This window comes from Phaseolus vulgaris, chromosome 2 (genome assembly GCF_051622355.1).
Source record: "Phaseolus vulgaris cultivar YP4 chromosome 2, ASM5162235v1, whole genome shotgun sequence".
NCBI classification, from domain to species: domain Eukaryota; kingdom Viridiplantae; phylum Streptophyta; class Magnoliopsida; order Fabales; family Fabaceae; genus Phaseolus; species Phaseolus vulgaris.
This window is the reverse complement of record NC_143499.1, coordinates 348,660-376,113: the sequence shown is the minus strand read 5'-3', so window position 1 is coordinate 376,113 and position 27,454 is coordinate 348,660. Positions and strand designations below refer to the sequence as shown.

Here is a 27,454-nt window from a genome sequence, read left to right as displayed (position 1 = left end):
TTAATTCAAGTCAAACAAATTCATCAAAGATAATATCTTATATTCTAAAAAGGTAATAAATCTTTAGTTTTACATTATAATAACGAGGTTAAACAAATTATTCTCTTTTAATTAAAAAAATGATATTATTTAAACACTCCATAACTATACAGTTGGCAAAAAGTAAATAATTATTTCATTTGAATTAATATAAAATAATGTCATGAAATACAAACATATGCGTGTATTTTGACGATAATAAACTTGCAAATGGGATATATATGTGAGTACTTAAAGATAAGAATGTTTTATTTTCAAAGGTGTAATTTAGTTTGTTAATATTTTATATGAATAAAAAAATTTATTCTCATAAGAGTTAAATCATCCATGTACACAAGGTTATAAAACAAAATTTGTGTTTTACCAACGATGGGTTATATCAGAAATTAACGAAAGTAAATTACTTTTTTCTATAAACAGTATAATTTTATTTGATATTTTATGAAATAGATAAAAAAATATTTTTAAATTTGAATAATCGTATTTGTCATCTATGATTATTATAAAGTGGAGTTTAACATAACTCAACCGTCGTGAGACAACATATTATAAGTGGTCCGATAACACAATAGGCCCAACAAACACTCGTTAAGATAGACTTTAAATGACTATAGTACCATATTATAAAGTGAACTTTAAGCCTAACTTAACCTCATAAAACCGGCTTATGGGGTGAGATTTACACTCACTTATATACAATGAAAGATTCTCATCTCTAGTCGATTTCGGATCTCCAACAATGATATTTCAATTTTTATATTAAACTAAATATAACTTTAGTTATGTCAAATTTCATTAAATTGTATTTTATATGTATGTCCAATTCTGAAATAATTTTTTTTTTCACTTTAAGAAATATTAAATTACATTATTTTTAAAAAAAATTGTAATAATCCAGCTAAGGTTATACCATATGAATGACCTAGTGCCAGCTTTAGCAAAAGGAAAAATTGTAAGTTTGATGAACACTAATTGAGCTGTTTCATTGTTATTTTATCCAAACTACAATTCTTGTTGGTTTCATCACACTTTCATTTTATGTCTCCTAATATCTTAACACAACACCACTCTATCTTTCAATTCTCACCAGCTGTCTTTATATTTTTTATTATCTTTTCTCTCTTGTTTAGTATATTTTGTTCTTTTCTAAACATAAAGAAAAGCCAAAATATATGAAAGAACAAAACACCTCTTTTAAGAGTTATGATGAATTTTTGTAATTTCACAATTTGGCTTATAAAACAAATTTTGCTTCCCTTCTCAACATAACAAAAATACAAAATAATATTTTTTTTGTTTTATTTTAAATGAATATCAATAATTTTTTTATTAGTTTTGATAATTTTAATATTTTAAAAGAAATTAGTAAGCCTTATTATTAACCAATGGTCCGAACAGAATAAGGAAGAACAGCATACCACATTGAGAAAGAAACTCTCATGAAATTCTGTAAACCTGACATTTCAAAACTTTTATAGCATGACAACCTTTAAGAAATTGAAATCAAAATCAAATTATTTTTTGTATTTTTTCATCTTTAGATGTTTTGTTTGGAGAAAAAATATTTATTGAATTTAATTTTTTTATTTGGATGAAATATTTTAATTACCACTAAATATAAAACTGAATTTAATATTAAATCATATTTGATAATGTAAAAATATGAGTAGTTTGTGTAGATAGAGTTAAATGTTTGGACTAGATTTCTCAACTTCAACCTAGGTTGATAAGAGTTTTTCTTAATTGACAGTAATTATATATTTTTTAATTTATGTAGATCGAAATTATTTTGAATAATATTAATTAATATAGTTTTTTTCTACGTGGTTGATGAGGTTTTCTTTTAATTAATTTGTTTAATCAAAATCGGATGAAATTTAACCAATATATATATATATATATATATATATATATGTATATATACTCGAGATTGACTAAACGTTGCGCAAATTAATAATATAAAAAATTATAACTAACTTCGAAAAAACTTAACCCTACCAATCTTGATTAAAACATCCGAAACATCAACCAAAATATTAAACGTTAATTAAAAAAATTTGGAAAACATTTGCCAAAAGTTAATATTGGTTAAAAAAAACCTTTACCAACATTGACCACTAAATAACCCTAATCTACACTGGAATCTATCAAAACAAACAACTAAATGTTGTGGAAAAATATAACGAATCTACATTGATTAGAAAAATAAATTTAATCGACATTTTAGAAGAAAAAAAAATCTTAGTATCCTAGTTAACATTAACAATAAGTAAAACCTGAGAACAGAAAAAAAAAATCCATAAGATACATAAATGGACATTAAATATAAAAAAAAATCAAAATTTATTTTTATTATAAAATTTAAAATTGTATAATTTTAAGTGATTATACTGTTTATAAATTTTTTAAATTTAAATTTCTTTTAGGCTATGTTTGTTTTTACTTACCTAAACGTTATATATCCTTTTTAACATAAAACATTTTTAATTTTGTATAAATATTCCTCAACCAAACTCTAAATGGTCCATAAAACTGTCTTCATCATTCCGTAATTGGAGATTTGGAAGACAATTAGTTTCAATTGAGTTGGAATAATTAGTCTGTGAGTGCTTTTTCCAGCGGATAACAACACACAGGAAACAATTGTTTCGGAGGTGAATACCAAGTGACAAGTCCTATAAATGTATTTAACATAAATGTGTTGTCTATGCAGTTAGTGAGGTTTAGAAAATGGGGAAGGGCATAAAGCTGAGAACAGTAAAATGAAAAACTATATTCCAACTAAACAAGGCCATAGATAATATTTGGGCAAAATTCTATTAAGTTGTGAATGCAATTCTCAGCACTCACAGAGGGTAACCCTATACTAAAAAGGTTCGTGAAATTATCAAAGCAGCGGGGAAAACACCAGAGTTGATTCCCCTTAACTGTTAAGGTCTCCAAATTTTCACAACAGCTCCAAATGACTAATAATTACATCTGGGCAGGACTGGCCTTGCAGAAGCTCCAAACGGTTGAAAGGTGGAGCAAACTGCAAAATGTAATCTTCATCTGAAACCAAAAATACAAGCAATTGGTCACTACTTCAACAAAACGAAAAACAGAGAGGGTGTACGCCTAGTATACTCACCTTCTTTTACTGTTCCATAAAGCCAGCATAATACCTCATCCGCAAAAGCCAAGCAGACTCCTCCCTGCCAACAGATTTTGTTAATCATGATGAGAAGGAAAATTATCACACTTCAGAACTTACAGATATGAATGTGGTTTTCCAATATTTTATTCTCCTAAGATGATTTTGAACGACCCTTAATTAGCTATGCGACGATTAATTGCATGTATAAGTACGTATGTTTTTATACTCATTGATGTGAGAGAAGGAAATAACATCTGAAACGTCGTCCATGACCCACAGGTGGGTTTACTGCGATTTAAATTGACTAATGATGCAGTATCCAGCCAGATAAAAGATTAGCCCCATGCCTACAGCAGTTATACCTGCCAGTAGTTCTTCATTTTTACTCTCTGAGTTATATCTTTGGTTCTAAGTCTTTCTGTCCGTACAAGACGACCTGCATCGTCCCTGTACCACAGTGAAAATAAACAATATAAACAAACAAGTAGAAAGCACTAGCAGTATGAATTTTCAGTTTTCATACATGCCAGATGTAAGAAGATGATTATGTTAAAATGAGCATAAATCAATTTCTCCAAACCTAGTTGAATTGGGTAACTTTCCCACACAATGTTGAGGAAAACCAAAGATTTTGTAATGATATGAAGCAGAAACAACAGTTACCTAAATCCTATGACAATATATGGAACACCTGCCAGAAATGACTGAATCTGCAAGCACAAACAGAGCCTTGTTGAATATATCACATGGAGATGAAAAACAAATGGATTGGTTTCAAAATATAGGAAATGTTACCCAAAACTTCAACAGTTTTTCTCTCTCGAATCTTTCCTCAGAATGATAATTTAACTGGATCATAAAAATAACAGTTGCGTATTATTAAGACAACATTAAGGTATTATTAATTAGAAAAGAAAAATAAGAGCCAAAATTGAAGTATAACAGAAGACAGCCAGAACTATGTGAACCTCACAACTTGTCTTTAACTCCACATAAAATCTCTTTCCCTCATTAGTTGAATCACAGCAATCCATCTCAGCACCCATTAAGATGCGGTGAGCTCCTAATTTTGTCTTAATCACAGAACAGAATTCAACATTGGCATCAACATGATGTATCCCTTCTCCATCTGCTCTTCTAGGATCTTCAGTGGCAAGGCTCTCAAAACAATATCCTACATAACATCTAATTGCAAAACTCATTAAGTTTAAGGTTTATCCCAATAAAATCAAAGCAAAAAGGGGGAAGAAAAAATTTATTTTGTGTACCAGCTGAGCTTGAGCAGTAGAAAATAAAACATTTTTTTTACAATATAAGGCATTATTTCCAACCATGCAGAGGGAAGAAGGTAGTGTGACGTGGATGCAAAACCATTTCTATCAGCTCGATACCACACACTTCATCTTAGCAAAATTCTTTTTCATTTTACCTAAAATCTACTCTGTTTTGTTATATTGACTACTTCTCTTTAGCACAGTCAACATACCCAAATAATCTGCCTTGACTGCTGCTCTGTTGATTATATTAAATACTTACAAATCCACGCATCAAGAAATTCAAAGGTAGGTAAGCCTACCTCCTACGGTCTAAATCACTTTGTGGTCTTTCTGGTAACTTATGCACATCAAGATAGACAACACCATTCCTTTTGTGCACCCCCATTTCCCAAGGCTCGTGGCGGATATAAGCTGTTGCCAGTATCTGCTAAGACAAAAGTACTTAGTTAATACTCATATGCTTTGTAGGACCAGCGGCAATCACAGTACCACAACTGGAATTTGTGCCTGGCCTAGTGAGGTTTGGGAAAACCCGTGGCAATACCAAAAATATGTTCACATGCAGTTAGTTGCAATTAAAGTTAACAACAAAGGTTATCACAAATTGGGATAGTGTTTTCTAAAAAATAAAGATCTGATAAGGCTCTGACCAAAAGCAAACCAATTCAAAATGTATAAATTACCTTGTTAAGATTGTTACGGAATGTCTGCAAAGATGAAACAAGATTGATGCACAACGATCAGAAATTAATTCAGTAACATATTAAATATTTTCAAAATATAGATCATAATACATATCATACCACAAAATGAATGTTTTGAAGGGGGACATTTTTGTCTCTAATGCAAGCAAGAAGATCACCAAAGCCCTCTGAGCCTAAGTCTGCGTTACAAATTAACAACAGAACAAGAGTATTGGTAACATAAATAGTGGTGTACAACTGGACATTGTTTCTCATACACAAATCATCCAAGTAGCATTCCATATTCCAACTAAATTCACGAACCAGAAGATTGGATTAATAGACAAATCATGTACCTTTTTTGGGAATGAATGTATCATAACCTTCATTCAAATCAGCTCCAACGTCCTCAGTAATATGGCGCTTAAAAAGTCTCTAAATAAACAGGAAAAAGAAAGCACTTAAATGAGCATAATACCATGACAATATATTGCAAAGAGAACGAAACAAAAGCAATAAAATAATTGAGGATATCAAACAGCTTACCAAGCTTCGATCATCAAAGAATACTTCACCGCCTTCTACACGACTATAGCAGGCAATTTCACAAGGCTGCCAGAATAATCAAGAAAAGATAATGACATAATCAACACATAAATCCAGAAAGGAAATTTATAACATTAGACTAAACCATCGCATCAAGAAACCACCACAGGAAAAAAGAATAATTCATTTTCCTTGGCTCACCAGCTTCAACATAATGAGTAAAGTTTAATATTGACATATAAAACTCTGTCTTTGTGATAATTTCTCAAATTCTTAAATGAACAATAAATTGCTTGATGCAGCAGAAGTTAAATATAGGAAAATAGCATTCCCCTACCTCCTGAAAAGCAATGCACTTTCTTGACAGAGTTTCTTCACTTTTTGAAAGCTTCAACTCAGAGACAAAGCGCTCATCATGGCGACCGTTCTGAAACCTATTTCCGTATCCAAAATTCTGCCTCTGAGGATAGGGTCCAGGACGAGGAAGAAGGCCGGCTCCTCTATCATTTTGATACCCTTGCTGCCAACGACCGCGGCCAAAGCCCCCTCTACCCTGATTATTCGCATTGCGGGTGGCAGGCAATACTGCCAGAGAAAATCACATCTTGCCATAAAACGAATTAAGAAATAAAATCAACAATCATATTTTTTTTAATTCATCAACATGTTTAACTTCTGCAGAAAAACAGAAGCACCATTATGAGATGAATACCTAAAATGCCTGGCAACAAGCAATCAAAACTTTTTTTTCTATTAAGTAGGGATGACTAGAAAAGTCATACGACCCACAATGATTTATAGTCAATAATATCACATTTATATACAAACATTAACCTCTAAATCATTCCTAATGCCCTCCACCTGATTCACTCTCTATTCTTCTACTCCTTTTCTCTATACATGCCCGAACCACCTCATGCGACATTCTACAAATTTTTCAACTACATAAGCTACCCCGATTTTCACTATAACAGATTTCTTTCCAAGTAATACATACATGCTATATTATTTTCCATCAGACATAGTAATTCACCATCGCATAACAGGATTCGTTCACACGTGAGCAACAAGACTAACACTCACTATTTAATTTTCCAATCCATAAATCACGAAAAAGTAGCAAAACAATTGTTCAGCACATACTTCAAACCAAAGAGAGAAAGAGAATTTACCAGGAATAGGATAAGGACTTCTGGCGAGGGTTTTACAGTAATCTTCGTTATCGGAGTCAAACAGATCTTTGTCTTCGTAGTCGTGAGGGTGATAGGCGCCGGCCTTATTGCTGTCTACGACGTCACCATTACCATCGTCTTCCTCGGCGCCGCTGCTGGCGCTGCCGCTGGCGGAGGAGGAGTCAGCGGCGCCCTCGCTGGATTTAGAGGAAGAGGTGGAAGATGACGAGGAGGAGGAAGAGGAAGCGGCGGAGGAGGAGGAAGAGGAAGCTGAGGAGTGGGACCCATTGTCGTTGTCGGAATCTTCGCCGAATAGGTCCTTCTCCGTGAAATCCATTCGACACGCTTTTCGTTTCAGTGGGATGCAATGCTCATCAAAGCATTCTTCGTTTCTTGTTTTTTCTCTTTTATTTGGGCCACTACTTACAACTCTCACCAATTGCTTTTTACACTTGTCTATTCTTTGTGCACCTCTAGAAATATTAAAATGATCGAATCTTAGTTTTTTTATTATAAAATTTGAAATATCCACAATACATTCTATATTACATAATCTAGAATTATTTTTAACATAAAAAATCTAAAAGTGTATTTTAAATTATATAATCTATTTTAAAAAAGTACTATAGATTATCCAATCTAAATTATGTTTTCAAGATTTATAATATTTTTTAATTTAAAAATTTAAATAATTTTTTTATTTATACAAACTGAAATATTTTTTATTTATGGACAATTTGAAGTTTTTCTTTTAACACTTAAGCAGAAAAATTATGGAAGTATTACTCTCCCCCACACTCATCCCCTTTCAGCCCAATAAAAGAGTAATGGGTACATATTTCAGAGTATGGAATTACTTTTAACAACTCCTTAATTGTTTTTATACTCCTTAAATAACTAAAATGATCTTTTAAAATCTGAACATTTTTTTAAGAAAAAGTATTATCAGAAAGGATTACCTCTAGAAAAATTATATAAAAGTCTCTAGAATATATTCTATAATTAATTAATTTTACTATTATGCATTTTACATTTCAAAACACTTTAAAATAAAATATCATTTCGAAATTACTTTATTACGAGTTTAAAATCTATTTTGATTTTTTTTAAATTATAAATTTATTTTATAAGTAAGTGCAAACCTCATATAACATTTCTCTTTTACACTATGAGTCACTCTTTGAACTCTAATATCACTATTTTTTTAAGTGATTTTTTTAGATTTTTGGCCTAAGAAACATAAAAACAAAGGTTACAGAAAACAGACTAGTTTTGAGAATAAGACTAGATAAACCCATTCAATGGGATAATTGGTGAATTGGTGTTATTCATTAAAATAACATAATTGAAATCTGGAAACTTAGATAAATCTAGCTAAAATTTGGTTCAGAGCCAGGTAAGTGATTTTCTTGAAAAATATTTTATTTTATTTTTCTTTTAAAAGTATAAAGTATTTGCCACATTTTTAATTTTTTAATTTAAAAAAAAATATTATCATGCATTGTTGAAGCATTAAACTATATGTTATAATATAATTTGATTTTTAAGTATATGTTGAATGTTAAAAACTTATGAAATATGTAATTTTTACTGTTAATATTATTAAATTATAATATTATATTTCTCTAATGTTATTTTTAAAAGTTAAAGGAGAATATTCTTAGCTTTACTTTTAACAGCGTTTTTCAAAATGTAGTTTAATATATTCTACATAATAGTTGTACATTATTAATACAGTAAAATTCATTGATGTAGTTTTTAAAGTGTTGATTGTAAAAAATAATAAGTTTATTGTACTTAATATAGTTTTTCTTTAAAAATGATTTACGTTTTTTCTAGATTTGTCAATTGAGTTCATTAAGGAAAAAAAATGAGTGCGCAAAGATTAATAATTAATTATATCACAGTGAAATTTTGCTAGTTTGCGACAGCAAGTGAATTTAATCTCTTAATAATCATGTTTTTTTGTCAGCATCTTTTTTAATATTTACCTATCTTGACTTCATTTTTCTATTTTTTTTGCACGCAACCAGTTTAAATAAAATAAAATTGGTCTTCTATATATATTAAAAAAAAATACAATCCAGATTTGATTAACTAAGAAAAGTGTTGGCAACATATTTTCTAATATAATATATTTTTTAATATTATTGATTGAAATTGATTGAAAATAATAAAAGGAGTAAGAGTCATCTAAAAAATTCACTATTTTGTTAAAGAAAAAAAAAAAAAAACCAACCAAAAAGAGTAAGTTAAACTACTAATATTTGACAATTGCTTCCTGCACCCAACTCAATCAATTTTGACTAGCACCCAACGAAAATTTTAAAATCCTATTATACCCTTTTCACACATTTGCTTATGGATTTCAATATCCAGAAGTCATTTTTATACATTCTGGATTTCAAAATCTAAAAGGTTATTTTCATATTTCATTTAAGCTTCTGGATGGTCATATCCAGAAGTGAGTAATGAGTTATGGATTTTCATATCCGAAATGATGTGTTGTAAATGGTGTTGAAGATTGAAATCCAGAAGTCATTTATGTTTGCTTTCAGATCTTAAGCATCCGGAAGGTCATTTATGCTGTCCAAATAAGCTTTCAGATGGTGAAATCCAGAAGTAACATATTAGTTCTGGATTTATATATTTAGAACTTTATAATTTGACTTACGGATATGAATATCCATAAAACAAAATTTAAAATAATTAAAAATAAAATAGACATGTTAAGTAGAGATCATAAATGACATGGTACAGGAGAATCAACCTAATATTTCTCCTATTAGTAATGATTGAGCCACAATAACCCCTTATTCTGTAATTTCATCTTCCACCTTCGAATGAAATACAAAACTTGGAAACGCAGTTGTTACGTCCCTGCATTATATCCACAATTCACGAGTTAAATTACACAATAATAATTAGAATTTATGAACCAAAAAAAGTGATTTTAAATTTAACCAAAAACTTATTCTAACATACCTCAAGTAGGGCAACGTCATGACTTTTAACAATGAAGGGTTTTCGAAAACAAAGTTTTTCCACTCATATTTGTCTATTTTCCCATCTTGATTAGGGTCAGCATCCATGAAAGTCTACTCGTAAAAATAAAATGTCAACACAATAATAATCCTTTTTTTAGATAACTAATGAAAGATAAAGAGGAAATTAATTAATAAAAGTAAAATGAAAGCTTTAATCGTTTTTAACAAACATAACTCACCTTATTAATAATTGTTTCTATCATGTCATCTGATAACTTAATTTCTGCTTCACATAGAAGGGCATTTATCATTTGCTTCACCTGTAAAAAATCATAACATATTCATAGATAAATTACGAATATATGAACATTTAGATTGAAATTTCATTTATATATAAAAAAAATACATGCAAGAAAATGGTTAGCATTTGCTTCGTATGAAATACTTGTCTTAATTACCGTAGAAAAATCAGGTTTAAGGTTATTCATATTTTTCGTTAAGAGAATGTGTGTTGATAAGTTGACTAATTTATGATTTATTCATAGATAATACTTTCATTGGTATAATAGACTTCCATCTAGTCTGTTCTTAAAATTCTTTATCAATAGGTATAGTTTACCTATATATCGTTTTTGTTAACATACGAGTTTTGGTCTAGTCCCTCCATATTTTTTTTTAATAATACTTTTTTCAATGACGACAAATAATTCTTGTTATTTGAGGTGTCAGCCTAACTGAGATGTCAAGTAGCATATTGATGTCTAACATAAAATTTTTTTATAAAAAAATAGTTAGTATCTTAATTACCTCGTGACGCTCTATGAATCCTGTATTATCTAAATCGTACAGCTTAAACGAAACTGTAGGAAAATTGAAGCAATTATATCAGTTCAATTATGGATTAATAAGGATAAACCAAAAGATTAAGATGAATTATGTTTTAACTCACAATCTATTTTGACTTCTATTGGTGCAGATGGGTGAAAAACATTGAGTGCTCTAACGAAATCACCAAAGTCAATCACTCCTTTCTTCTTCACATCAAATAGATCAAAGATCTGCATGTAAAAAGAAATCTAATTTTAACTGAGTACTTTCAAACAATAGAAAATGATATATACTATATTATTTAATCATATGCCATATATAATTAGGATCTGATATCAAGAACAGTGAGTATAAAAGGGCCTTTCTTAAGAAAAGTTAGCCATTTTTAAATGAATCCAATTAATTAGAATGATTAGTTATAAGTTCTCAATTATAGCACACAAGATTTTCTGGAAATTTTTGTATATTACTTGCATTACAATGCATTATTTAAAGTGCTAAAAAATGCATTTCTGCAACAACTATTTAAAAAAGAAAAAAAAATTGTAAGTACCCGACTCGTAAAGAGATTTTCCTTCTTCTTATTATTAAAAATTGCCAGTTGAAATTCTTCCTGCAAAACAACACTTGTTATCAGTCTTCACATTTAGGTAATATAAAAGAACACAAAATATTAAAAACATAAATATGATTAAATAAGCAAAAATAAAACAACTTATTTTTTATCTAAACTAACACATTAAATAAAATGGAATAATTAAAAAATGTTCTGACCCTATACATAAAAAAAATAAAATAGATATCTCTATACCAGAACTCATTAGAACCAAACAAGTACCATCTAAAGAATCTATATACATACTAATCAGTCTGAATGAGATGACTTAAATAAAACTCTAACTTAAAAATTCAATACATCACATAATTCACTTAGATTAAAGTGTCATTTAAGAAAGATAGAATCAAATATCCTCATTATTCACTTTAATAATTAGAAATAATTAGTTTGAAAATTATAGTGATTACTAACCTAATATTCAAACAAGATATATCATATGAACAATCTCTTAGAACAATAAAAAAACATTCACTTTACACAGCAATAAAATAATATCTTGATTATATTTAATTTATTTTTTATTTTTAATATTATTATATTATTATAACGTGGTGTAAAGTATATATTTTTACTGTGTACTGGTGTAAAAAAGAAATTTTTTTTCCTTCTGATAATGCATGATAATGCAGAAGAAAGAGAGAGGGTAGAAATCATTAATGGAGGTTCTGTTTGTTACCTTACTTATGAGACCATCATCGATGACGGACCTGCTAATATTCTTAAAAAGCTCATATAGTGCTTCAACATCACTGACGCTAACTGGCAAACCAAAAATTAACAAATAAGTTAAAACTACAAGAGTCTATTACGTGAAAGAAAGGTTCAGAAAACTGTACAACAAAGGTTATTTTTCTTAAAACAATATTATATAACAAGCAACATGACTCAAGTGAATATATTACTATAAATTTTTCTTCCAAAAATAAGGTTGGTTTTGTCTTGATAAAAACATCACAAAAAGCTTTTTTCCTCAAGGAAACACCATTTTTCAAAATGTTACAAAGGTTGTACAATGTGTAAACAACAAGCATCTCAAATAACAAGGTAACAACTCTGCAAGAATCATAATTTTGCATTATTCATCAGAAAAAAAAATACTTACAAGCTGTCTCAGATGCAAGAGCAAAGGGATCTTCCATGGGAAATTCACGTACTTTGGAGTGGAAACAACCCATTATGAAGGAAATATAAGCAACGCAACACGTACTGGAGTAGTAGTGTTCGAGCTTCAGTCAAATATATCGCTAAAACATCTTAAAATTGCCAATTGAAAAGGAAGAAATAGTCAATAATAAATCATTATCATCACTGCAAATTACATTAATTAGCATTGTAAAAGGAGCAAATGAAACTAAATTAACCATCACATGATATATATTTGATCGTGATCGCAAAACGAGACTTTCTGGAAGACCAACTCTTAAATTCATCGTTTGTTTAAAAAAAATATTGCAGAAAAAGAGATAATTTTGATCATCAAGACAACATGGATATTGACGAGAAAAGTATGATCGATTAATTGATTAAAAATAGATGTTAGATTTCTCTTTCTGGGAAAAAGGGTTCGTATGCAACAAACTCACAGAATCAAACCTACCAAAGCCACAATTTCGAACATTATTTGATCAATTGTTGTATAAATTAAGGATTCCATCACCAACGTTGTATCGTTAACGCACACATCAAACAAGACAACGCGTGCTAATTATGTAGAATCTGGTAAACAAACGATACAATTGTAAAACGAAATCCGTTAAATTTTGAGACATTGAAACTACGTTCCCCTCTTCGTGCATGCATGCATGCATGCACTCAAACCTTATGGCAATCAACGAGAAACCCTAAATGAAACAAAAGATAAAACATTTCATGTATCATGAAAAAACATGAATGCGGGAACACAGTGTCGTGCATGAATGACGTGGGGAAGAAGACTCACCAATTTGAAAATTTGGTGTTTGGATTTTGATGTTTTAACTATATATTTGTCCATTGGTTGAATAAGATGTATGTAAATATAAGGAAAAGGGTTAAAAAATTGTTGAGAGATGAAAGTGAAATCTAAGAGTGGGGTTTGAAATTGAAGGGGTGTTGGTGCCCTAAACCATGGGATCCTCAACCGAAGTAAGGTTGGAAATGGCCAACAAAAAACCGCTTTCGACAAGTCATTTAACCAATTACGTACTCTTAAAAGAAACTAGACAGCTATACAATAACTCCACATATTATAAACTTCAACAACAAAAGTATTTTAGTAAATAATTAAAAAAATTCTTCCACATAATTTATAATTAGAATTCATATTTTCATTATTGAAAATGTTAGACTCACTTCTCAAATTACAAATTTTTAAATCATAACTCTATTTTTTTAACTACATCCCATATCCTACATAGATAAAACTATTTTATATTTATAGCTTTCACGTTGTAATTTTATGCAAAAAAAATTCACACTTCTATAATTTATTTTCATGTTTTGATGCACTTAAAAAAATCAGTTATTTTTGAAAAAAAAAACTCTAATAACTCTTATCTACATTCTAAAATTGATAACACACATGTTAACGTTGATATATATATATATATATATATATATATATATATATATATAATCTATTTCTGTATTATGGTATGGTAAAGTGTTGATAAATATATATTATTACTTTTTCATTAATTTCTTGAAATAATTTATGAAAGTAATAATTGTTTGACAAAATGGTGTTTTCAATTTCCGAATATGTAAAGTATGCGTGCGATCTTTCTTTTAACTTTTAAGAGTATTTTTATTTAAATATAAAAGATTGATTTACTATAAGATATAGTTTTATTTATATGTGAAAAAAAAACGGAAGTAACGTTTTTTTTTTCTTTTCAGCACATTCATATTTAAAAAAAAATAGAAATAGAACAATAATTTAAAAATATAAGTATCCAAAATTATAAATAACTAAAAAATTACTAAAACCTTAAATAATGGTAAGAGAACAAAATTCTGACCTAGTTAACAGATTAAAAAAAAAAGATGAAAACGTAACACCGTTAGCTATGCGTTGAGTTAGATAAAGACTGTTTCTTTATTTTTTTTCAAAATTCTAATTTGATGGCTCACCCACCCACCGGTGAGGTGAAGCCTAGTCGTTTTTTATATATTAATATCTTTTGAAGTATTATAATAATAATAATAATAATTAATTTAATATGTTTTCTTACACAACATGGATTAAAAAAGAATTTTCATTTTAAATGTTGTAAAATAATAAAACTTAAATGATTCCAGAGATATTTTTTTGGCGTTTTAAATGAAAGTTAAATAATTATTCAAAATATGACTTTTCTTACATGATACTATAATGCAAATATATAGATATATTTTCGTTTAATATTTTTACTCTTTTTATTCCTAAGGAATATGAAAAAGAACAATGGTTTTAACTGGAGCTGTTTTGTGGGCCGTTCAGATAACACGGTTGGAAGGAAGTTAACGGCGGAGATGAAGTTTGAAGTAACTTGTTGATTTATAAAATAATGTTAATAGACAATTGTTTATAATAATAAAATAAAAAGTAATTTAGATATATTTTTAGCTTCTTAAAATTAATTACTCTTGGTTTAGTTTTTGTAAATTTTTTATTCTTCCAATTTTTTAACATTATTTTTATTGTTTAATATTTATTTTAGGATAAAAGAACAATATTTACTTTAGGAATATACGAGGACTCTATAATGACATATGCTTATATTATATTACAAAATATATATTATTTATATATTTTAAATACATTGAATGGTATAAAGCTAAGGATTTATATTAGTTTCAAATCACTGGATATAATTAATGTTATAAAAAATAATAATAGGAAAGCTTAATCGGTGGGACCCAGTGCTGCGCGTACGTTATTCTCCAAAGCTCAAAGCGGAAGCAACCTTATCACGCCTTCAGTTTCAGACTACGCACGCTTAAAATGTTTTCTTTTTCTTTTTCTTTATTTTATATTTCACATCTAATCTAGAATTCTCTTGTGGGTATATTTTCATAAGACAACAGTATTGGCCATTCTCATTTTTCTTTTGGGTATGGCTCATATTACCATGATGCAGTTAAATATATTATTTTTTTTGTTTATTTCTGAAGACATGTGTTGGTTGGATTGGAGTAATCATGATTATGAGTTACCAATCATTAAAAAATTTTTGGCATGTAATGATACATCAATTTATGCAACAAGCACACATAAATGCCACTCCTTTATGTTTGGTGTGAACAAGGATGTTGTAATGGACAGTTAGCTAGCTAGTAGCGACTAATTTCTTTGTAGTAAACTTTACTTTTTCCTCTTGAATAATGTCCTTGTCTTTTACACTGTTTTTTTTTTTTTTTTTTTTTTATCGAACCTCATCATCGTACTTTGTACTCAGACCAAGGATTTATACCACAAAAATAATGAACATAAATTGCTTTTACAGTTGAAGAACAACTAAGGTAGAGGGTGAGTTCAGTTTATTGAGTTTTAACTCTTTTCCGCTTCCCCCATTGATGACAACTGCACATGCTTCCTTCCCTCTTGGCTTTCGTTTTTATTTTAATTTAATTTGAAGTCTTCTTTGTTTCACTTGCGTAACTGTTTGTTATATTTGGCCTCATTGGACTTTTAATGTAAGGTGATAGTGAGTAGATAAAGCCATATTCATTTCCTTATTTGGGTCTTCTATTGTGAAAAGGCTTGGTCTGATTTGAGGCTTTGGTGAGAGTGGATATGGAGGAAGAACGGTACGAGACTCTGAAGGAGCTTGGTTCGGGGAACTTTGGAGTGGCGAGGTTGGCCAAAGACAAGAAGACAGGGGAACTTGTTGCTATCAAATACATAGAAAGGGGAAAAAAGGTTCAGTATGCATGAAATTTTATGAAGCATTTGATGATTCAGTTTTTCCTTGAGAAATCTGAGTTTAACTCATCCAGATTTCTCTTCTGCTTTGCATTCTGAATTTGATTTGTGTGTCATTAGTGAAAACTCTATTCACCTCAATTTCCAGATACAATCTAGTGCCTTGACCCTTTGCTGATCTCATTGTGTTGGAAAGATATCTATCAATTTTGTTCATTACCTAAAGCTGATACGTGATGGATTTCATGTTTGTGATGATAAAAATCAAACTGTGTTCTTTATTATCAAGCTTAATTAGCTTAGATCCCCAGATGCAGCTCTATCGTTTGGAATATATTAAACATAATTAGCTCATGTCACCTGATCCTCCTTATCCTTAGATCAACCTCACATTTTTGTTTTCTAATTATTTTTTCCCAAATTCGTTCTCATCTTACATTCCTCTGAGTAACTTATGTTTGCCGTTTCAGATTGATGCAAATGTCCAAAGGGAGATAGTAAACCACCGATCTCTAAGGCATCCGAATATTATTAGGTTCAAAGAGGTAAAAGTTTGTTTCTGTACTCAAGCTGTTCCTTGAGTAGGATTTTTTTGAAGTTATGTGATAGTTGTATGCGTTTTTTTCTCTTACAGCTATCATACAAACACTGCTTCTGCTTCAGACTTGATTTAAGAATATAGACAAAACAAAACTGTGCAGTTCATTGATGTTATTGGCTCATAAAGAAATGTAGGTGTAACTCATAATAGGGTGTGTAGCTGCATCCTGCTATCTTGCTTGTGACATTTTTTGTTAGTGGGAAAAGTACACACCATTTGGGTTCCATGCATTTTCATGTTGTGATGAGTGTGTCAGTTCTTTTGTGTGAGCTAAGATTAAACAGATACGATGTGTTCTATTAAGAGCTCATTCTGGAATTCAAATTATTTTCAACAGGTATTTCTGACCCATACTCATTTAGCAATTGTCCTGGAGTATGCTGCTGGAGGTGAACTCTTCGAGAGGATATGCAATGCTGGTCGATTGAGTGAAGATGAGGTTGATCACTTGGTTGTGTGTGTGTAATATCCTCTATGAGTATAAATTATCAAGTGATGGTTTTGATGAATTCCCTTTATCGCAGGCAAGATTTTTCTTCCAGCAACTAGTATCTGGAGTTAGCTATTGTCATTCCATGGTATCTAGGCATTCACAAAATTTTGTTGTTGTTCATTTTAAGACCCGTGCAATATCATCTTATGTATCCTATCCTACTGCAGCAAATATGTCATAGAGATCTGAAATTGGAAAACACTCTACTTGATGAAAATCCAGCTCCTAGACTTAAAATATGTGACTTTGGTTTCTCCAAGGTTAGCTCCTAGACTTAAAATTTGTGATTTTGTTTTTAGTAGTAACGTCTCACCAAAGTGAACCTTTATGGATCAGTTCTTTCATATATCTGTTTGTTGACTTCCCTAATGAATTTAATATTGGAATGTAGTCTGCTTTGCTGCACTCTCAGCCTAAGTCAACAGTTGGAACTCCTGCATACATTGCTCCAGAAGTTTTGTCACGAAAGGAATATGATGGAAAGGTATTGTGTACATAGTTTTGCAGAGTGAAACTCACAGTATCACATAAAGTAAACAGTTCATGACATTGTCAAAAACATGCTCAATTTCGCTTACAAATTGGCAATTATGTAGATTGCAGATGTTTGGTCGTGTGGTGTGACTCTTTATGTGATGTTAGTTGGAGCATACCCATTTGAAGATCCAGAAGATCCTAAGAATTTCAGAAAGAGTATTGGGGTGAACTCTTACTTAACTTAAAAGAGATCCTTTATGATTAATACCTTTGATCTATAGCAGCAAGTTTAAACTCTGATTCTCTCGTTGGCAGAGAATTATGAGTGTTCAATACGCCATACCCGACTATGTACGTGTTTCCAAGGAGTGCAGACATCTTATCTCTTGTATTTTTGTTGCCAATCCTGCAAAGGTAAGTATTAGTGAAAACCATTCCTTTCTGGTGTTTAACACATTCATTTAGATGCAATTTGCATTGAAATTTATTGAAAACCAAATAATTTTATTGGTTTCAATTTGTATGTAATGAGATTCACCTTAAATTTTAACTTGGTAGGGAAGAGTTTGTCTTAAGTTTCTAACACTTTACTGTGCACCTAACTAAATTGATACTTTACTTTGTAGTTGTCATGATTAAATGTTATGAATATGTTGTTGATATAAAACATTTAAACATTTTGTTTATGACTAATCTATTCATGTGTATTTGTTTTGATCCTTGTTAAAAGAGGATCACGATGTCGGAGATAAAACAACACCTTTGGTTTAGGAAGAACTTGGCAAGGGAGATAATTGAGGGTGAAAGAAGGGGTTACGAGGAAACACAAAAGGAACAACCAAGCCAAAGTGTGGAAGAAGTAATGAAAATCATAGATGAAGCAAGGACAAAAATCCACACTAGTGAGCAAACTTCCACAGGATCCTCAAATGTTGTGCATGGTGATGAGGCTAATGAGGAACTCAATGACCACTTTACCAAATATGTAGCCCTTCAGTAATTTAAATTTATGGTTCAGCAGATTCTATATATTTTTGTTTACCAAATTTACTATGCCTTCTTCATGAGGTTGGGTTTGTAACAATTTGCACCACTTCCAATGGAAGTTTTTTTTATAAAACACCAATATGAAAAACAAGTTTTGTGTATTTACCATTGTTATTTTTTTCACTAATATGATTAAATGTTTATTTAATTATCTTATAAATTAATTATTACTTTATATATTTAAATAATTAGTGATTTTATTAAATTAAATAAAATTTAACCGTGTAATATCCCTAGTTTTACCACATATAAAAACTATAATATGTATCAAATTAAATATTTACATATATGCATTTCTTTCTCACATTATTTCAAAATATATCCCTATTTGCATAAAATTAAAACAACATTCAAAATAAAACATCATCTCCTCACTAAGGAGTGAAGTTCTATCACCTGAAACATCATCGGTTCTCGTGTAAATATAAAATCATCATATATAAAGAAAACATACAACACAATAGAAATTTTAATTTTTTTAGTAAAGTTTTAAATAAAACAAATTTTATTCACAAACGTATCAATCATTATATGATTCACAAATAGTTAAGTGTTTATAAATTTATTTCATATTCCACACCATTCATACTAGAAATTCATTCACACCAATACATAGCACTTGACTTTACTTTTGGAAGACTCGTGTATTGAAATTAACACTCAGAGACCAACATATGTCATATTACCCACTGTGAATCCACACGCATAATCATCTCAATATCAAATCACCTCATATGATAGGGTAAATCTATGAGATATGCATTGATCAGTTCTTTCAAATGTCATACTCCGTCATATGAACCTCTTTCAACTGTCATTACCTAATACTCTTTATCTATATGATTCCAAGATATCAGTAAAGTAAGGATCATATATTCATAAAAAATCATTTCATTGGTATAATAGCCTTCCATCTAGTATGTTCTTAAAATTTTTATGAATAGGTATAGTCTATGTATCATTTTTGTTAGAATATGAGTTTTGGTCTAGTCCCCCATATTTTTGTGTTTTCTTTCTTTTTTATTTTTTTAATAATATTTTTTCATGTGATGACAAATGATTGTTGTTGCTTGAGGTGTCAGCCTAGCTGAGATGTCAAGTTGCATATTGATGCATAACATGAAAACTTTTATAAAAAAATCTAACTATATTACTATGACTCTAAATTAACATTGACTAATCTTGAAGCTTTAAACGTCACATGCAACATACCAACCAGACAACCTAAAGATTAAAATCTGACTCAAAGGAAATATAAGAAAAATTGAACTTATTCAAACTGAATTTTTGATCAAACAGTCTTGTAGTAATCATTGTTAGAAGTCCAATGGTAGACTCTAATTGTTAATCTAATGACAATGAATTCAAAAAGTTAGAGAAAAGGTAAAGAAAGCAATAAAGGAAACTTATATAGTGATAATGATCGTTTTAAAATGAAGCCTGAATAACTACATTTTTTATTTTAATAATAAAATATTAATGTCATTTAAAATATACCACTTATACTTAATAATTATTTTCTAAATCCTTATAAACAACCTAACCTATTATCTTTAATATATCCTTATAGTTAGATAATCATCCTAAAATATAATTTCTTATTTCTAATATATTGCTTAATAGCAACAATTTTATATGATAAAATATATTACATAAATTAACTAAAAGATAAAACTCAAAAAATTATATAATAGTATTCAACTTCATTTTAATTTGGACATCAAGTTATCCCGAGCATAAACATTCAATTTCATAGAATGTCTAATGTAAACATACTTAACATAACATAATTCAAGGATTACCTTATATTCTTATTAATTACAACGAGCTCGATTAACAAATCAACTTACTAACATTACAAGAAAATCATAAAAAAGAAATCAATATTTAGATACTAAAATAATTAGTTGCAATAGTAACTAAATCAGAGACCATTTTAGAAACTAAAAAAAAAAATTGGTTTCTAAATTAGTTTCTATTATTGTTAGATAGTTTTTAAATTGGTATCTAATTAGCAACTAAGGTTTTAACTACCAATTATTTAGATTCTAAATTTGGTAGCAAAAACCTTAGTTGCTAATTAGATACCAATTTAGAAACCATTTAAGCATAATAGAAACTAATTTAGAAATCAAAAATTTATTTAGTTCCTAAAATGATCTCTAATTTAGTCACTATAACAACTAATTATTTTTAATCTCTAAAATTGATTTTTATTTCATGATTTACATGTAATTTTATGTTTGTAATATCAAACTTTATTTTTTAATAATATTCAAACTTAGTTTATCAACACATTATCAAAGTCAGATGTTTCACATTCATACTGAGCTATTCACAAAATTTTGATTCCAAAACTTAACTTTTATGTCTATTTTATACCTTATAAACAATTTGGATATTGAATTCAACTATTCATACAAAGTTCAAATCTTAAGTTTTATCATCAAATTTTATTTTGAATTGATTTTGATGATTGAGATTTGTAAGTTTTTCATCATACTTTATTCTATTTAGATTTATTTATTTTTATTAAAGAGACTTACTCACTAAGTGACATAATTTAAGACAACTTTTAAGAAACAAAACACAATCATTTAAGATAACTTTTAAGAAACAAAACACAATCATTTAAAGGATCTTATCATTTTGGAATAAATGGTTAGTCATATATGACATTATTTCAAGAATTGTAATACAAAACTCTACTATAAACATAAACATTTGTTTTACTAAGCTTGAACATACACTAAGCTGAAAAAATATAAAAAATAGTGAAGTTGTTCAAAACTCTTTTATTCTACTTAAATATCAATTTAAATAGTTATCACAATCCATCTTCTTGATTTATATTATATTAAGACTTTGCATTTTAGGAACTTGTATACCTATTTGCATTCGAGATATTTTAATAAAATTTAATACACAGACTCTAATCTCCAATTTATTACTTCATTATAACAATTTGATATGACCTAATACGATAAGAAATATCTTGACACGTGGGTTATTTATTTAATAACATGCAAATATATAAAATATATAATTTTATTGAAGAGGAATGTTAGAAGAGGAAAAAAGTTACATTATATGCAAGCAACGACTTTTTATTAATCTCTTAAAATGATAGATTTTAGATATTTTATAATATTTAATACAATAAATACTTTCTTAATAACAAATTTTATAATTTTTTTAACATATATCTCTATTAACATTATCACATTTAAAAAAAGTGGATAAAAATACAATCTACTAAATTGATCACACAATATTATCTCTTTAACATCTTCATTATTGGAGAGGACAATTGAAAATTCAATTATATTTATAATGTTTTAATAAACTTTTTTATAATATTGGATATACTGTTAATACGAGATAAATCTTAACTTTGTTAAGTGGCAATCTTGAAAACGAAGTTAAAATATATTAAAATTGGTTTGATTTATCTTAAATAATAATAAAATAGACACTTTAAATGAGTCTTTTTCCAAAAATAAGTAAAATCAAATATGCACGAAACAATTTTAACCCAACATTATACAATGGATTGACTTTTTACTTTCAACTAATATTTGCAATGAACCAAATGACTTGATTCATTTTTCTGTATTTTTTATTTTTCATTATTTATTAAATTGAACATATGAACAATATAATATTATCTCTTTAATAAAAAAAATGTTCAATGGTTGAATTTACTCTTCTTAACAGATCAGCTACTAATTAATAAAAGGATGTGTTGTATAAAGAATTGAGAGCTTTAAAAGAAAAACAAAAAATAATTATTTACCAAACATGTTAGGCTACTGTTGAAATAATCACAAAATATTAATGGTTCATTATTATTTGAATTATATTATTCATTTTTTTGCAATTTAATTATATTATAATATAACTTAAATTTCTAATAATGGAGCTCAATTATTTCACCACTTTCTATTTTTCTTTAACGTTTGGTGTCAGTATCTAATCGAAAACAGAAACAAAAGAACACGTTCTTGTAACATTGTGAAAGACTCATTTGGGACCAAAAAATGGACAAAATGCAAACGATCTGAACTCTGAACTCTGAACACAGAGCACCCAATTCAGAACTCTTTTTCACCAATTCTTCCATTCTATGCTTTTGAATCGCCACGACATGACATGATCGTTCTCTCTTCCATTTCATTTGCACTGTCACTGTTGTTTCCCACTTTCATTTCAAGGTCAACGGTCTTTGTCTTTATATTTTCCTGACTCAATTTTTTACAAGTTTATCCTTTTCCTGCTAAACTCTCCAATGGGTCGGAGGAACGATGAACTAAACTCTGTTCTCTCTCACCGTTTGATACTCCTCCTTGTGTGTCTCGCCTCGGGCGGTTTGGTCTACGGGCTTCTCTCTGCGGTGCTCGCAATCGGCAGAAGCAGAGTTTCAGACTATGGGAGGTTTGTTGGAGAGGGCATGGCGGTGGAGAATGAGGGAGGGTGCTGTAGGGGGATTGAAAATTTGGAGCTTTGGGGTGCAGCCGTGAAGTGGGGTTCTGAGTTTAAGTTCAACAATTCTGAAGGATGCTGCAACGCGTGCAAATCAATGTGTTCGGGGAAAGATGGGCCTTGTCTCTGTGATACTTGGGTCTTTTGTGGGAATCGTAAGGCCTGTGGATCCAAGTTCGGCGAGGTAAGTTAATTAGTGTGAGATTAGATAAAAAAAAACAGTAAAGAATGTGTTTTTTCTGGTAATATGATGTACAAATTCGTTTGCAGAAGTTATTGTGTATTAACTTTTCTAGAAAATGTTTTTTTTTTTATCTTAGATATAAGTTAATTTTTAGTTATGAAGAAATTTATTTACTATTTACTTATCCTAAAATTACTTATGGAGAATCTTAGTTAGATAGATTACGTTTGCTAATTTTTGAAACTGCCTTAAATGAAGATCTCCCATTTGGGTTGATCTTTTCGGATTCATTCTTTCTATTCAGAGTTGACTTGGAACTTTGGGTTCTATTTGGGCAAACTTCTTTATTAAGCATTCGCAGGAGAAGAAAATAATAAGTAAAATGCATTGAACTTTTCTATAAGTTTAAATGTCCTTGTCACCTAGAGTGCATAGCTTTCATAAGAGTTAGGAGTGCATAGCTTTCATAAGAGTTAGGAGTGCATAGCTTTCATAAGCATAAAAAAAGGAGGACTTCTAATAAAATTATTATTCTCTTAATCAAAATTTTGACATGGAACTTGGAAGTTATAGCGTAATAGCATTCGATTTTGTTGGTTCAGTGTTGGTTGAAGAAACAGAAGGACAGCTTGGCACCTGAACGGCAAGACGGAGTGCCTCCAGGGGAAGTGGTTGGATGGACTTCTGGTCTTATCTTTGGGAAAGGAGAGGTAAGAGAGAAGTTTGGTTTTTCCATTTTGATCTTCATTAAAATGTTGCTCGTCAGTTTAGCTGAAAATTTAATTTGATGAACATTGTGTTGGAGAAGTGTTTGCCTTGAACTAGTGTGTGATAATATTCTTGTTCTGATGGCTTAGAAATTCATCCTGAACCTGAAACAAAATTGTCTAGTGCTTTTTTTCAATGTGCTAATTTTCTCCAAAATGCTTGTTTTTCTGTTGTTTGTAGTAAGTTTTTTTCCCCATTCTTTTCTACTTCAACAATTTAGTCGATTCTGTACTGTGATGTGTACTATATGGATCTGATTGAAGCAGTTAGGGAAGGATGACTCAGAGACAGGTTCAGGAAATGGGCATAGATATGGTAGTACATTGGAAACTAGGAATGGGGGGTTTCACTAGGAATGAGGAGATACAGTAGTAGCCACCTGCATGTGGCTCTCATGAGCTATTACTATTTATGTTAGTGTACTTTGACTTGGCACACACTCACCTTTTGTAGAAATGTCTAAGCATCAAGCTGGGGGGGTTGTGATTTAATTTTATTGTGAATTCATGATAGCACCCAATGAAAACATAATATGGTTTTAAATATAAAATTCTATGATTAGGAAATAAGTTATTTTGCACAATCACATGAGGGAGACAAATCATGAGATACATAACCTGAAACCCAAGTTTGACAGAGAGAGTATATAAGTAAAGCATCAACTTAAATGACAAGTAATACGAGATGGAGGGAGTATATAAGTAGAACACTGACTTAAATTATAAATAAAATGAGATAGAGATAGTATATAAGTAGAGCACCAAGACAGAAGAGTATATAAGTGGAGAGAACTAACTTTTGCAACTGTTATGTGATTAGTTGGATCATTGGTTAATTATCTATGCAGTAAAATTATGTCTTCTCATGGCGTTGGTAGTTATATCTCTCCCACCTCTTTCATGATGTGTCTTGTAGTTGGAACTTTATCTACTTCTGAGGGGTTATCTTATTTACCCGTGTTCTTTCTAATTCATCTATTTTCAGGGTATTATTGGACTGGAAACTGAACATGGAACTCTTCATATTAAAGTAAGTGCTCCTTCTCTCAAGACCTCTAAAATACAAATGCTTTGATGTTGCAGTTGCACTATTGACATGTTTGTGTAAAGTTAGGTATTTGTATATTATATATAGAAACACATGGGTACACTTGAAGAAAAAAGAGTTCTAGTGGCAAATGGAAGCACCTGTATCTTGTGCTTGGTCATGGTGCTAACTGCGTCTGTGTACTTTCTATGTTTATTTGTTTGATGTCCTTGGGAACCACTAAATAATTGTATGTCTGTAATTTAAATAGCAGATCATTAAAATATTATTTGAATACAAAATCTTCATGAGAAATATGCTCTAAGGGTATATATCGATGTTGTAATTTTGTTGGTTATTGTAATTCTTTATGTGGCTTTTGCGGGCCTGTGCCTGGACTCCAATTTCCTGTGTTGTTTTAACAAATATGATAGATCAGTTGAACCTTTGCTGGTTAATTATGGAGAAGCTCACAATTTTAATTGATGATAAACAAGATGGAGTATTCCTAGTAAAGTAGGAACATTGTCTGTCTTTGCTGATATAAATACAGAGTTCATTGACTATGAAAAAGGATGCTCGTGTTTCTCAACATTCTGTCAATTCTTGATGTTAATTCTGCTTACTGCAACTTATTCTTCTGTTAATGCCTCATGTATCTGGACTGGATCTTGTTTCTGCTTACTCTAAGAACTGTTGCATTGTATTTCGAAATTGCCTAGTCACGAGTGAGGAATATGTTTAACTCTGGAGATTCTCTATTCACTGCAGCTTTTACCTGACTGCGCACCACACTCTGTTGCCTACATTCTGGAGTTGTTGTCTTTGAACCATTGTGCTGGCTGCCAATTTTACCGTGCAGAGGGTCGAGGTCAATCATGGGATTCAGAAGGAAACCATATAGAAAATGTAAGACTGATTTTCTATCTGATGGATGATTGGATGAACACACGCTTATACTTCTATTTCACTATGCAGTTATCTGCAAATTATGTTATGAATTTCTGCATTAAAATCTCATTCTCAAGCATTCACAATTTTTAGTTTCTTAAATTTGTTTTTTTTAGTTTCTACAAATAACAAATTGTGTCTTTTGATCCCCTCGCCACTTTCTAGAATCTTAAAACCACATTCATTACGTGAGAAACCCTCCATTAAAAGCTAGACTACCCATAATGGAGAATAAGCAACTTGGCAGCCACAGAGAAACTCATACTTCTTGAAGTGAAGCTTTGATATCCCATCATATGCGAGTTCCTATTGCTCATGTTTCATTTACAATTTTTAAGGACTAAATTAAAATACATGACATTTTCAAAGGCCAAAACTATATGTAACCTTTTCAATTCATATTGAAAGACTTGTTTTTTATTTTTTTTTCCAAACAAAAATATGAGGTTAGGAAAGATTGTCGTGCCAAGATGAGGCCATTCACTTATTATTCCCAAAGGAAAAAAAATAATTTCTTTTGCATATTCTGAGCAGCGTTCTAAGTTCAAGTAATAATGTTTAAGGTTGGATTGCAGTAACAATAAATGGTTATGGTCCTCATTTGCAGGCTGGTTTTGGACCCCCTTATGCATTAATTCAAGGGACACTAGAAGCACAAGGCACAGCTTTCAATAAACCTCCCGTGGAAGATTGTCCAACCCTTAGAAGGGGTTCTGTTGCTTGGATTGGTTCTGGTCCTGAATTCTTCATTAGCCTTGGAGACCATTCAGAGTGGAAACATGAATACACTGTATATGGTTCTGTTCTTCCAGAAGACATGCATATTGCTGAGAAAATCTCTAAACTCCCCACAATACCTGATGTGTGGAACAATGTCAACGTGACGGTTTTGGAAAAACCTGTTCCCCTGTTGGTCCGCAGAATCCGCAAAAGTCACGTAGATGAAATTTGAAACAAGCTGTGCATCCATGTAGATGGCAATTCTTTTTTGTTCCAAAACTTCTTTACTTTTGTTTTGTCTAAACTTTTTCTTCACGTTATCTTATCATTGTTACTACTGTTTTGGATCATTGTTCGCTGTAATTTCAGCTGATGAAATTTTACTTGAGAAAGGCTATTAAAGAGGGAATACAAAGCTTTTATGTTGCTGGAAGAAATCTTAGGAAGAACAATACATTTTTGTAACTATGTTAAATGATAATTGCACACATACTTTTTCACATTTTAATTTTTTCGACTGTTATTCATATTGC

General features: G+C 30.1%; 4 protein-coding genes across 6 annotated transcripts; 2 read left to right on the top strand and 2 right to left on the bottom strand.

Annotated features, from left to right (window-relative positions):
- Nucleotides 1-2,788: 2,788 nt before the first annotated feature.
- Nucleotides 2,789-7,297, bottom strand: LOC137809954 (glycine-rich protein). 2 transcript variants are annotated; one of them, XM_068611021.1, is made up of 13 exons: nucleotides 6,854-7,297; nucleotides 6,019-6,266; nucleotides 5,682-5,747; nucleotides 5,492-5,570; nucleotides 5,256-5,335; nucleotides 5,136-5,159; nucleotides 4,752-4,876; nucleotides 4,144-4,360; nucleotides 3,971-4,024; nucleotides 3,839-3,885; nucleotides 3,538-3,622; nucleotides 3,170-3,233; nucleotides 2,789-3,090 (listed from the first exon to the last, which is right to left on the bottom strand). In XM_068611021.1, exons 1-13 carry the CDS (start codon nucleotides 7,188-7,190, stop codon nucleotides 2,987-2,989), a joined length of 1,530 nt encoding a protein of 509 aa, XP_068467122.1. In that variant the 5' UTR covers nucleotides 7,191-7,297; the 3' UTR covers nucleotides 2,789-2,986. The 2 variants fall into 2 exon arrangements, with proteins under 2 accessions (XP_068467122.1, XP_090154125.1); XM_090297999.1 differs by having other exon boundaries at nucleotides 5,256-5,337; nucleotides 5,493-5,570; nucleotides 6,019-6,285; nucleotides 6,854-7,234.
- A 1,685-nt stretch (nucleotides 7,298-8,982) lies between these two features.
- LOC137809574 (calcineurin B-like protein 1) lies at nucleotides 8,983-13,429 on the bottom strand. Its single transcript, XM_068610686.2, has 9 exons — nucleotides 13,227-13,429; nucleotides 12,390-12,540; nucleotides 11,964-12,046; nucleotides 11,222-11,281; nucleotides 10,790-10,898; nucleotides 10,648-10,700; nucleotides 10,080-10,160; nucleotides 9,839-9,951; nucleotides 8,983-9,733 (listed from the first exon to the last, which is right to left on the bottom strand). Exons 2-9 carry the CDS (start codon nucleotides 12,460-12,462, stop codon nucleotides 9,667-9,669), a joined length of 639 nt encoding a protein of 212 aa, XP_068466787.1. The 5' UTR covers nucleotides 12,463-12,540; nucleotides 13,227-13,429; the 3' UTR covers nucleotides 8,983-9,666.
- Nucleotides 13,430-15,485: 2,056 nt separating this feature from the next.
- Nucleotides 15,486-18,891, top strand: LOC137809951 (serine/threonine-protein kinase SRK2A). Of its 2 annotated transcripts, XM_068611018.2 has the most exons (11): nucleotides 15,486-15,601; nucleotides 15,706-15,776; nucleotides 16,009-16,169; nucleotides 16,643-16,717; nucleotides 17,111-17,212; nucleotides 17,298-17,351; nucleotides 17,434-17,526; nucleotides 17,658-17,750; nucleotides 17,863-17,967; nucleotides 18,059-18,157; nucleotides 18,474-18,891. In XM_068611018.2, exons 3-11 carry the CDS (start codon nucleotides 16,044-16,046, stop codon nucleotides 18,741-18,743), a joined length of 1,017 nt encoding a protein of 338 aa, XP_068467119.1. In that variant the 5' UTR covers nucleotides 15,486-15,601; nucleotides 15,706-15,776; nucleotides 16,009-16,043; the 3' UTR covers nucleotides 18,744-18,891. The 2 variants fall into 2 exon arrangements, with proteins under 2 accessions (XP_068467119.1, XP_090154124.1); XM_090297998.1 differs by lacking the exons at nucleotides 15,486-15,601; nucleotides 17,298-17,351 and having other exon boundaries at nucleotides 15,675-15,776; nucleotides 17,111-17,297.
- A 3,825-nt stretch (nucleotides 18,892-22,716) lies between these two features.
- LOC137809952 (peptidyl-prolyl cis-trans isomerase) lies at nucleotides 22,717-27,423 on the top strand. The gene is made up of 5 exons (XM_068611019.2): nucleotides 22,717-23,456; nucleotides 24,059-24,166; nucleotides 25,209-25,253; nucleotides 26,022-26,159; nucleotides 26,809-27,423. The coding sequence occupies exons 1-5, from the start codon at nucleotides 23,079-23,081 to the stop codon at nucleotides 27,151-27,153; spliced, it is 1,014 nt and encodes a 337-aa protein (XP_068467120.2). The 5' UTR covers nucleotides 22,717-23,078; the 3' UTR covers nucleotides 27,154-27,423.
- The last annotated feature ends 31 nt before the right edge of the window (nucleotides 27,424-27,454 follow it).